The sequence below is a fragment of the Pyrgilauda ruficollis genome, unplaced genomic scaffold (genome assembly GCF_017590135.1).
Source record: "Pyrgilauda ruficollis isolate IOZ18807 unplaced genomic scaffold, ASM1759013v1 scaffold86, whole genome shotgun sequence".
In the NCBI taxonomy this organism is placed as follows: Eukaryota; Metazoa; Chordata; class Aves; order Passeriformes; family Passeridae; genus Pyrgilauda; species Pyrgilauda ruficollis.
Genome location: NW_024530599.1, coordinates 31,990 through 44,154, shown reverse-complemented (window position 1 = coordinate 44,154; position 12,165 = coordinate 31,990). Strand labels below are relative to the sequence as shown.

Sequence of the window (12,165 nt, the reverse complement as noted above, 5' to 3'; positions counted from 1 at the left end):
GTAATGATGTACACAACCTGGAGCTGTGTCAGTGGGACCAGTTTGTAGTACCCCTGCTCCTGCCCTTCCACCTCACACATAAGCACAAACCCTCTTGTTCCACTTAGGCAGGTATCCAGTGTACAGGCTGTGAAGCAGGAGATGTGTGTTCACTCCCATACAGGCAGAACTCAGAAAAAAGCCTAAGCCTTTTCTTTGGTGAGCAAAATCTCTTAACCACCAAGCTACACTGAAGGGGAGAGCGCTGCTGCTTGAATTTCTGTTCCTCCAGCAGCTCTGGGAATCTTATTCCTCACTTTTCTTTTATGTCAGGCGTAGTGGAATGATTTGTATTGAAATTAAACAAATCCAAAGCCTTCTAATCCCTCCCAGAAAACCCTCAAGGAAGTGTTGATGGATTTATTTCAGGAAGAAATCATGATGAGCTTATTTCCAAATATCAGTTCTGCCATTCCTTTCCACTTCAGGTGATCATCAGAAAAAGGACACTTCTGTAACACAGCTATCACCTTGTAAGGAAGAGAAAATCAGAAATATGAGAAATAAACTGCTTTGTTCTCCTCTAATCCTCACCCTTTCCTATGCTGTGAAGCACAGCACCTCAGCTACCACCCCAATTTCTTTATTTCTCTAGATAGATGTCTATTTCCAGATGCTGATGGGCTCTCTATTTCTAGAAGATGATGGGATAATCTAAAACTTCTTTCTGGTACTTTAGTGTATGAAAAGCATATAATTCTTACTGCAGTCCCAATCAGAATGAGAAAACTACATTGGCTGTCACTCTGTAATGAGGTTTTTGTGTTTTAGTGCTATTGCTTTGTGTAGAAATTGGGGAGCCATGAAAAGTACAACTGTCCTGGGGTCAGACGAGAAGTGCACAGCCCAAGCAGTGGCACTGAGTGATGGCTGCACTCCCCACAAAGGCTTCCATTAGAAAGAAAATTTGAGGAGTAATAGAGTCATAAAAATGGAAAGTGTGCCATCTTATAATGTGACTGATCTTGATTGTTCAGAAAAGGTCACAGACCATGATTAAAAGCTAGAGTATAATCAATGTCAAAGAACCCTAGAAATGAAGATGATACTAACTGAAGCCAGTCTAATTTTAGGAAAAAAAAACCAAAAAACTTTCATGCTGACATTAACAATAAGAACTCAGTTGGAAATTGATTTGAAGACCTACTCATATGAAAACCACCATGTCTTGGGAATAACTTTAAAACTCCAATCTTTTCTACTGGCAGCTTAAGCAACATAAAAGGAGATCCACATTAGGATCTGTGCTGGTGGTCAAGGGAACACACTGGGAAATCTGAGCTAAACAGAAGAAAATGAGGAACTGCAACAGGAGAAAGGAATATAAATTACTCCAATTATATCAGGAATGATCCCTACTGAGATTTTTATACAGTAGCTGCTTAGAAAAAAAGATTGCAGAGGTTGGCTCTGGATCTCCTCTGCCCGGCGGGCACCACCCTTGCATGTGGTGTTCACAGAGACACACAGTGAGAGACCTGCAAAGGCAAAGCTGCCTTGGAAACAAACATATGGGAGCTGCAGACATCAGAGTCCAGTTGTGCAGCAGTGAAATAGACAGTCTGTTGTCAGGAAAATTGTGCCAGGCTGTGGAGATGAATCTAAGCTAAATGACTCTTGTAAAAGTGTGACTTCTCTTTTCTCTTAGGTGACTCAACTCTGAACCCCTTGCTGCTGATTAGACATAAAACAGTTAATATAACTCTACTGGAAAGATAATGATAGCTAATGGGATTAATTGTTGTGTTTGAATTGACTTTTACTGAATCTGCAAAGAAGAGGGTAGCTGATACACTCTATCTGATGCAGAAGAGGACACAGCTGGCAAAACCAATGATAAATAATGCTCACTGAATAAAAGCAGTGCTAACATTCCAAAGGTAAAAGATGCTGAGAAACAGATTAATTGACCCACTGCTGAACCTGGCACTGCTGCATTTGATCTGGGCACCAAGAGTCTCTCTTTGTCCATGTGTCTCCTGTGTGAAGTTCATGGCTGCACAGCCAGACTCTGTCTGTGTCAGCACAAACCTGTGCTGCTGCTGCCTTTTCTGTCACCTCCAGCTGCTGCCTCACTGCCTCCTGCATGCTGGCACTGCCACAGATTGAAGGCATGAATGAAATTCACAGCTGACTTTTTTTTTTTTTTTCTAATTAGCTCTTTAGCTGCTCCAATTTCTACCCTGAGGAGCCAGTGAGACCTCCCTTAGGGCAGCTGTGTAGATTTTATGACAGATGGAATTAGTAATATAGCAAGAGCTGAGGCTTAAATACACCTGAGCAATTTTTTACTTGTCTGGATATTTTTACAAGATATTTGACATGCACAAGGATGCTGTCACTTGCCAAAGACCCAGTGCAAGACTTGCTGGATTTGGAGATGGATGAGTAATACCTTCATTAAAAAAAAAAGTTATATACTTTTTCTGTGCATTTCCAGTTTTTAAAACAAAATGTCAAATTATGTTGCAATATTAGACTATACTTATTTTTTTAAGGATATTTACAGAAAAATTCTCAGTTTACCTAAATAGAAAATATGTCTTACCTGCATAGATAACGATTCCTACTGCAGCCTCAGTATTTCTGATTGTACATCCACGAAGCAAGAGGTTTTCAATGTTGAGACCTACCTGTTCATGGTTTGGCTGTTCCCTAGAAGAAATATAATCAAATAGAGCAATTAATTTTTCTGTTCTAATGGAGTGTTAAAGAAAATTTTCATATGCATGTCTATTTCAAGTTGAAATAAAGTAATTTTGTAGGCCCTGTTTAGCTTTTATTTCCCTCAGTTTCAAGGAAACTTTCCCAGCAAAAAAGTTACAGAGAAGTCCAAGTCTTTCTTTTAAAGACCACTTGCACAGTGTGTGTCATGATGCCAATACAAAGCAAGTTTGGCTTTCACTTGGAAACTTATCTGGCAGATTCACTATCTTATGGAAGAAAACAAGAGCAATTTTGCAACTTCTTACAGACAAATTTATTTCAGAAAGATGAGCAGAGGTTCAGATGAATAATCTACATCCTGCAAGAGCCCCTGTGACTCCATCAGCCACCAAAGGTCTCTGTGAATCTCAGTTCACTGAAGCAGCCTTCGGGCTGAGGAGCTCTTCCTCATCTCATCCTGGACAGAAGACTTTTCATCCTGGCCAAAGGTGCCCCACCACAGACCAGGTCCTTCTGCTTGCAGAACAAACTGGTGAAAACCATAATGTTAGTGCTCCATCAGGCAGGCAATTTGTTTCTTGCCTCTGAACATTAATGGCACACACCTACCCCTACACACAGCTTTTATTTTATGCTGGCAGGTTCCTCCTGAGATCTTTACCAAAGCTGAGAGCTTCTGTTTTGATGCTTTGTCTTGTTTTGTTATGTAAAGGTCAGGGTGGGAAAAGATCTTTTTTTTTCCTAGAATAATCACTCTCTCTCTCTACTTTCTATTTAGTATTTTGTGTTTCATTTACCAGTAAATAGTCTCATCTCTCAAATGAAGGGCAAGGCTAGGTGTTATATTAGAGCTAAGTAAAGTCCAATGTCTAAGTGCAGCTGCACATGATTACACAACTTAAACTAGACAAGGGAAAAGGTGTAGGTGTCAACAACCTACAGCTGGTGGAATTGTAAAAACATAATGCCAGAAATCTGTTTCTCTTGGAATCTAAATTCCTCCTTGGGGAACTCATTTAATGGAAGCCTTCTTGCATCCCCTTGAACAGAATTTTCTGTGATCAGACATGTCAGATAGATGCCACTAAGTTATTTCTTATCATTTTTATCAGAGAGTACTCCTGCTATTTTATAGCAAGGCAATAGAGCCTCAATAATTTATTAAGGGTTCATGGACAAAAATGTAGCCCGCTCCAAATAATTTGTGTTTACAAAATAGCTCAAATCTCAGCAGACTAAAGACAGCAACTCCACTAACTCTTAGCAAGTAATTTTACCCAGCAAATGCTCTCTTCTGTTCCTGAAGAGGGGAGAGAAAGGCAGCTAATTCCATATTCCATCAAGTGAGAGAGATAATAGGCTTTCACCAAAGAGATTTCTGTTACAGACTTTCAGTGGAGAGTTGAATATTTTGAAGCCAGCCCTGAGTCCTAAGGGTGTGTATTTGTGTGTGTTTTCTTTGTTTGACACATCTCCTACATTTCTATAATCTCAGTGCTCTCTGCTAATTGGAGGGATTGCTTCAATTTAGATTATACCCAGTGCTCCCTGGAGCCAAAAGCCACAGCCAGCAATCAATACAAACTCGACCTCTTTTTCCCTTGTAAGATATTGCAGCAGAGGAGAAAAGGCATTGCTATCAGAGGCACCATTCTTACAGAGCACAGCCCCAAAACCAGATTAGGTATGGTCAGTGCTAATGGGAGATAATCCCTGCTTCACTCTGTCAGAGCCCCAGCCATTGCAGCTCCTCCAGGTACAGCACTCTCACTGCTTCTTGCAGAGCCATTAAATTCTAGTTTAGCTACTGGTAAACTTAGCAAAGCTGGGGCATGGATGAGGATGCTGGCACATTCACGCAGTTCAATTTTCTGCATAACAATGGGGCATTTGGTCTGGGTAGGTATTTTGGACAATTCTCTGCTGTGGTGTGTGAATAAGAATGGACTGATGACTGCTCTGAAGAGAGCCTTGGGAAAGGCTGCTCTCTGTTGGAGGGTAAGAGAATTTTAAGACATGAGCCATGACATAGAAATTTACCTTATAATTCATAAATGGGGCTAAATCTGCTGGATTTGCTGTTATGCCTGTGCCAAAATTATTTAATGAAAAAAGACAAAAAAGAAACCTACCCTACCTTTTAATACTAGTCCAGTGCATCAGTTCAATAGCATTTTGCATGCAGGTTTGCTTTTTCTACCTTTCTAATAAGAAGAAACTGGATTGTTTATTAGAACTTGGACACCTTTCCCTGTAGCTGTAAAAGTGAAGAAACCTAGAGCCATGCAGCTGGATACCTTTAAACAAGTGGAAAGATTTATCTAAAATCTAGTTTAGTCTAATCAACAGGTCAAATGTAAATAAGCTTATGTCTAAGTTTGGAAGAGAGCTGAATCTCTGTGAAAATAGTTTGCAGGAAACAACTGTAAATGTAATGCCAAGCCTTGGTTCTACCTTGCCACAAAACAGAGTCCAAGTCTACCTTTTTTATTGACTTCTGAATCTGGGAATAGATAATAGTGACAACCATCAATTTCCTCAAAATATGTTCCTTCCATCCAATTCCTCCAAGAGGAATATCAAAGTATAGATCCAAAATGTATTTATGGATAACAAGTACTTACATATAACCTTTGAATTTATTGAGATCGTTGTTTGGCATTTCACAGATGATGGTGTTTTGGAAAAATTCCGGTTCAAACACAGTATCCTACAAGAGAAAACACACTGAGAATGAGTGTCAAATCCAATGAGTATTTGAAAAGTTAAACAATAAGAGAAACTTAATTTAGACCACCAGGGCTGGAGCACTTGCCCTAGAAAGAGAGACAAAGACATTTTAACTCATTCAGCCTGAAGAAAAGCTTCAGAAGGGCTGAGTATTTCCTTCTCTTGGATTAACAACTGGTTAAATTAAGTGAAGAAAATGCTGTGTATTAAACAAGATATCACAGATGCCTATTAGTGGAAACACTTCATTTTAAGTGAATATAACAAAGATAGTAGATTTAGATTAAATATTAGGAAGAAATTCTTCCCTGTGAAGGTGGAGAGGCCCTGGCACAGGTTTCCCAGGGCTGTGGCTGTCCCATCTCTGGGAGTGTTTGAGGCCAGGCTGGATGGGGCTCTGAGCAACCTGGGATAGCGGAAGGTGTCCCTGCCCATGGTGGGGGTTAGAAAAAAATGAAATTTAAGGTTCCTTCCAGCCCAAACCATTCTGGGATTCTGTGGTCCTGTGAAATATTCAGATTACTTATAAAAGAAAAACAGTGGTCAACCAAGAACAAGCTCAAATGAAAATAATTTCAGGATTTAACAGGATTTTTGATTATGTATATCCACGATGGTATAATCGTAAAGAGAACACACATTTGAATGAATGTATCATAATCAAAGAAAACTAAAAGCAAGACTAACAGCATAAAACCCCGACCACCCAACCATAAAATGGATGAACAAATCCAGAAGAGGGAAGGCAGTAGAATAAACCCACACTGCTGGGAGAGACAAAATGACACAAAGCTTTTCAGGCTAAGTGCTCACTCAGTTTGGAGTTAACTGAGGCACAGGGTTTTACTTGAGCTCCCCAGTGTTCAGGGGAACAGCCTGGGGCTTGGACTGCATGAAGCAGTCCAGAAAGCAGAGTGAGAGGTACTTGCCTGCCATAAGTGGTGATTTAGTCTTAACTGAAAAATACACAGAACTTTGATATTTGATTAAGAAAATGTAATAAAAATGAGATGTGAGAAATGTGAAAGATAATAATTATTGCTGTGCACAGCATTTTGAAAGAACTGAAGCTCACTTAATACAAAATCCTCCATTGGGAAAGCTGGAAATCAAATCTGCTACTGGGTCTCCCTACCTTTTTCTAAAGCAAGCATTGTGCTTTAATTTTTACATTATTTTCTCTCTGATTCTTTTTTTCATAAATGATACATATATTCCTTTTTTTTACTATATAGATATATATAAGTACAAAAAAAATAGAGAATATGATAAAAAATTGTTGGAGGAAATATAAAAAGTTCAGGAATATAAGGGCATTTTGTATACCTTCTGACCCATCTGGCTGAGTATTTTTAAAATGTCTATTAAGAGAGAATTTTCAACTGTGCTGAATCTTGTTCAACTCTGTAAACTCAATAGGAAAATCAGTTCATATTCTGTTTTGCTAGAAGTATTTGTACAACAGGAGAACAGGAAGATACAAAAGAAACCTGGCATTTTAATTGCTAAAAAAAGAAAACTAGTAGGCTTCTAGATAGAAAGGGGTACAGAAGAATGTTTCTTGTCTCAAATTTTTTTCTCTTTTGATGACAAGAATGTTTGATTATTCAAGTTAGAAAATGTCATAAAAGGAAAAACATTATAATCCTTTCTCCCAGTCTTTTACAGAGAGTTGTATTCAATATTCCGAAGCATATCATAGAATCACAGAATGGTAAGGGCTTTGGAAGGGACTTTAAAGATCATCCCATGGGCAGGGACACCTTCCACTAGACCAGGTTGATTCAGAGCCCAATTTAACCTAGCCTTGGACACTTCCAGTGATGGGAAATGCAAAAATTCTCTGGACAACCTGTTCCAGGGCTTCACCCGTCAAAAGGAAGAATTTCTTCCTAATATCTCATCTAAACCCACTTGCTGTCAGCTTGAAGCCATTCCCCCTTGTCCTGTCCCTCCATGCTCTTGTAAGTAGTCTTTCTCCACCTTTCTTGCATCCTAAACTGAAGAACTAACCCCAGTTAGTTCTAACCCAACTGAAGAACTAACTAATATGTATTTATTTCCTCCCTGCTTAAAGAGTCACTTTATAGGCAGAATTACATCCGAGGGGTTTTACGCAGTTCATAAATCACAGGACTAAGCAAAGCTCAAAGAACAAGGAAGAAGCTGGCACACTAAAACCTGCAGTGTGATACTACTGGGGTTTTCATCCAGCACACTGTTTACACAAACACACCACAAGAGCAGGGTGATACAGGAAGTTTGTCAGCTCTGGCCTTCCTGAGCACTGGCTGCCACCATGGCCAGAATTGCATCCCACTCTGTTAATATAACAGGAGTTCTTAAGTATAGACATTCCTAGGCATACAGCTTATCTCAGTAACAACTCAAAGTCTAGGCAAAATCACCATGAATATCACCTGGGGCATAATTTGGCATGGGGCTATTTTGTGATATAATGGAAGACTTCCACACATTACAAACAACTGAGGCAAAAGTTTGCAGTTTGTGTAATGGTAGAGCACCCTGTTCTCCTCTAAAAGGAAAAATAGAAAACCTAACATGTGAATTAGAACTACATGACAAAAATGCAACATTTAAAAAATGTTAAGTAACCAGATTACTGTCTTTCTGCTAAATCTTTACATATTAAAATTTCCAGTGTGTCTCAGGAACAAAACCTCTCCCTAACTGTCACTGGAAGGCACTGGAAAAGGCCTGTGCTATGCCACAATATGAGAAAGGCCTTAATTGTCTTTGAAAAGTGATTTCCTTTTGAACAACAAGCAAATAACACGAGTACAGCACCTGATCTCAATTGACCATGGAAATGTACTTTTATTTAATGTCTGGTTGCTCCCTGGCAGCTGTGTCCCAAACACCAGTAACCTCAAAAGATCTTCCTAGTGGTACTGGTACTAATTGCTAAATAAATTAATGCAATTCCTAGAATTATCTGTAAAGTTTATTTCCTGTCTGCTGGAGTGATTCCAATGGAACAAAGTTTTCCTCTGCATGTGCTACCACTCCTTAAACTTGTTCTGGGTTATTTGAAAAACTGCCCTGCTGTGTGTTTAAAGATACTTGAAAATGTAACAACTCTCCCTAAGTCATATTTTCTAGTTTACTTCAGGTTTATCCAATACCAGCCATGTGAACATAGCACTAAAATAAAGGAAAAAGGTAAAAAGGAAACGATACTGCCTATGAAAAAGAAATGGTGATTTTAAGAATTCAAACTGAATTACAAATTGATGTCAAACATTTAACTTAAAAAAAAAAATTAAATTTACCTTGAGTTCCTATTAAACTGCCAGCCCAGAGTGCCTTAGAGCAGCTCCCAGCTGAGCTCTCACACCTCCACCTGCCCATGCAGTGAGTGTGGTGTGTCAGGACAACGCAGACACAGAGTCCATAAGGAAACCCACGGATGCTGCATTAGGGGACGAGCTTTCTTCCAGTTGCCATGCAGAAATAAATCCCTCGTGGCAGTGGCTTTGCTGTGGCACAGTGGCCACAGCTGGGGACAAATGTGCCTGTTTGTGGGCTGCATTTCCCAGACTGACCTGGCTGCTGAAGCCCATCACGACGCGGCGCTGCTTGAGGTTGGTCTCCCCGTCGAGGTTGGCGGTTTCCAGGTGGCAGATCCCGTTCTGGTCAGAGGAGTAGAGCAGCAGGATGTCTGCTGGGACGATCTCATTACACTGCAGCTGCACAAAGTCCCCCACTCTGACATCCTTCCAGCACTTCTCCACGTAAGCATGTTCCTCCCTGTTGCATTAAAAGCGTGTCGTGGGTGATGAGTGACATTAGGCAGGCAGGACTGCTGGGTTGTGGGGCTTCAAAAAGACAAAATAGGGCATGGGGGCACACTGACCTTTTCTTAAAGGACACAGCACAGAAGCCAGAAATTAATGATTCAGACACTTCCACAGCACCACTTCACCATATGTCACATTCAAACTAAATCTTTACACGGAATAAAGCATTTACAGCAGTTCTCTTCCATTCCAGCACTAGTCCTATAATCTGCACAAAGTATGGCAGGCAGTTCAGACCTACAGAGGTATTTCTGAGTATCTTATTGAAGAAATTTAGATTATTGTTTTTGACTGTGACTGTTTCCTAGACACTTTCCAACAACAGCATATAGCTTCTGAAAGAAGCAAACTGATACCTCAGCCACACTTGCTTCAGGTCTTTCCAGTTTGTAACTCTCAAGAGGTAGTTACAAATTTTTAGTTTAGTGCAGAGAAATGACTTCAAAAGGTGGAAGAGCTGACAAATGGTCCCTTAGTATTAAGCAAAAAAAACCCCAAAAAATAACCAAACAACCAGAGCCCAAATTTAATTGAAAAGTTAAATAAGAAACAAAGAGCTTATAAATTAACAAAAAAATTAAAAAAAAAGAGCCTATAGGGTTCAAGGAAAAGAAATGACTATTTCATCAACAAACTAAGTTCAGCAAATAGCAGACTTTTTTTGACATTGCATTTTTAGTACTTAATCCTTCAACTGCTCTTAACCTTCTAAGCAGACCAGAAACAACACAATAAGCTTTAAAATTAGTTAATGGGAAAAAAATGCACTGCAACAATGGCTTGGTTCTAACTCCTTGAGAGGAAATTATTTTTTCAGGATGAATAACTGAATCATCTTATGCCTTGCTCTGTGCAAGGGAAAATGCTCATGATACTTTACCAGATAGACAATTAAAGCCCTTTTGTAATGACTCAGTGTCTCATTTTTGGTTAAGTTTTTAATCATCCTCATCTACTGGATGGAGAATACTATCTTTCATTGAAGTGTTTGTGACATGAGAAGGGGAGCAGTGATGGGAGAGATAAAGTGTTTTGCTCCGGTTCAAAGCACACATCCAAGCACTGCCTCACTGCCAGGCCAAGGGCTATTTCCTGATAACCCACTTTCCTGGCTTGCTGCAGAGCAGAGCCAGCCACAACGCTGCCAGGCAAACCCTCACACTTGGCTTGTGCCCTTATCCACAAAACAACAACAAGCAGTTACCTGTGCAGGTTATGCAAGAAGTTAAATTCTGTCCATTTCCCAGTGGTACTGACTTTCATTAGAAAACAGAACCCCCCAACCTGATCATTTGAATCCCTTTACTGCTGCTTATGAAGCACTTACTAAATGATGGGGTTGTAGCAATATTTTTTCATCTTACATTAATTTTTCTTTCTTGAATTTTTTATTCTTCTTATTTTGTCTGATTCTGCTTACCTGCATGTCCTTTTTCTTTTGCTCAACAACAGACATAAAAGACCATAGAGAAGAACAGAGGTTTGTTGTAAGTTAATTAGATGCTGCTATGCATTTAAAAAAAATCTAGTTAAATTTCTATTTGCAAAGTATTTTAGCAAGTGTATGCTGAGTATTTAATCCTCTACAAAGCAGATACTAAGTTAATATAACACATCAACTATGTAAGTACCAATCCTTTCTATGCCAAACACCTTCTTCTGAAGGTCTGAATAGGACTTTTTAATTTGCTTGTTTAAAACATGAAAGAAAGAGTACAAGATCAGTTTAGAGGAAGTAGATGTCTTGTCTTGCCATCCTAGACATTTGAATGCCATTTATAGTTTGCATACAGTGTTTACTGTGGCTTCTCCATGGTAATCCTACCTCTCTGTGCGTCAACTCTTGCACAATTCAGAAGTTTACAGAGCATATTTCTGATTTTGTCCACTCATAAAATGCTATAGAAGAGCCTTGTCTAGCTGGCTGCTTTCTACATCAGCTGAAAGAAACCAGATTAGCCCAAATAATCCACAGAAATAATGGATTTGTAATTTTTTTTTCAATAGCTCCCTATAAAACCTACGTTACAAGTAAAGCTTCAGGGTTCTACCCAGTCACTAATTACAGAGGAGACAGTGAGTCAGAAAAGCCAAATGACCTCTTTCAGATCAGAGGAAAAGCCTTACTAGGCACAGGGACTACAGTTCAGGGATTGCTAGAATCCCAAACCTGCATTCGGGTGAACTGTCACTCTATCCCAAGGAGTATTCAAAGAATACACATTTTCTGCTCCTGAAGAAAACTCTGCATCTGAACATGTAAGATTAAAATTTTGATTATAAGATGAATAATTTAAAATATTAAAAATAGTACAAAGCTTTTCTACAACTTTGTAGGGAATTGCCAGTGGATGAAAGGAAGAGAAGTACTTCACGATGAAACTGGTGCACCCCATGGCAGCACTGTCCTAGTTGTCTAACAAGATTTTTCAGATGAAGCAGTTTCCTTTCAGCAATCCCTGTAACTGGGAACACTGCCCATTTTCTGTTCAGTGATGAAAGTTAACAGCACAAGCTCTGGTTGCTAAATATACAGAGGAGCTTAATAAATCCAAGACGCTCTGACAACAAATATACAAACACACAAAAAGGGCAAATGTATTGAGCCAATAAAATAAAAATCACCAGATGTGGGGATTTTCAATAGGTGGGAATCTGGAAACTTGATTCTTACAGCATGTGGTGTCAGGGCTGTGGCACACTGAAGACAAGTTGTAAGAAGAAAGTTCCTCAGTCCCTGCTCTCTTTTACCAGGCAATTTATCAAAAGCACATTCAAAAAGTGTTCCCTTGCTCATAGGTATCACAATGATGCCCATCAGAGGATACTGCCAATGAAAAGAGGCCTTGAACAGTCAAAATGATGTCTGCCAGAACTGTTATTGAACTCATCAAATCTGAACAGAAGG

At 39.4% G+C, this 12,165-nt stretch overlaps 1 protein-coding gene across 1 annotated transcript in view; it reads right to left on the bottom strand.

The window, feature by feature from the left end:
* ATP10B (ATPase phospholipid transporting 10B (putative)) overlaps positions 1 to 12,165 on the bottom strand; it is a 48,243-nt gene that overhangs the window by 24,814 nt on the left and 11,264 nt on the right. Inside the window, exons 3-5 of the mRNA XM_041487981.1 lie at positions 9,003 to 9,207; positions 5,331 to 5,416; positions 2,588 to 2,694 (exon numbers count right to left, since the gene is read on the bottom strand). Of these exons, the coding sequence (XP_041343915.1) occupies positions 2,588 to 2,694; positions 5,331 to 5,416; positions 9,003 to 9,207 (398 nt within the window). The remainder of the gene's footprint in view (positions 1 to 2,587; positions 2,695 to 5,330; positions 5,417 to 9,002; positions 9,208 to 12,165) is intronic.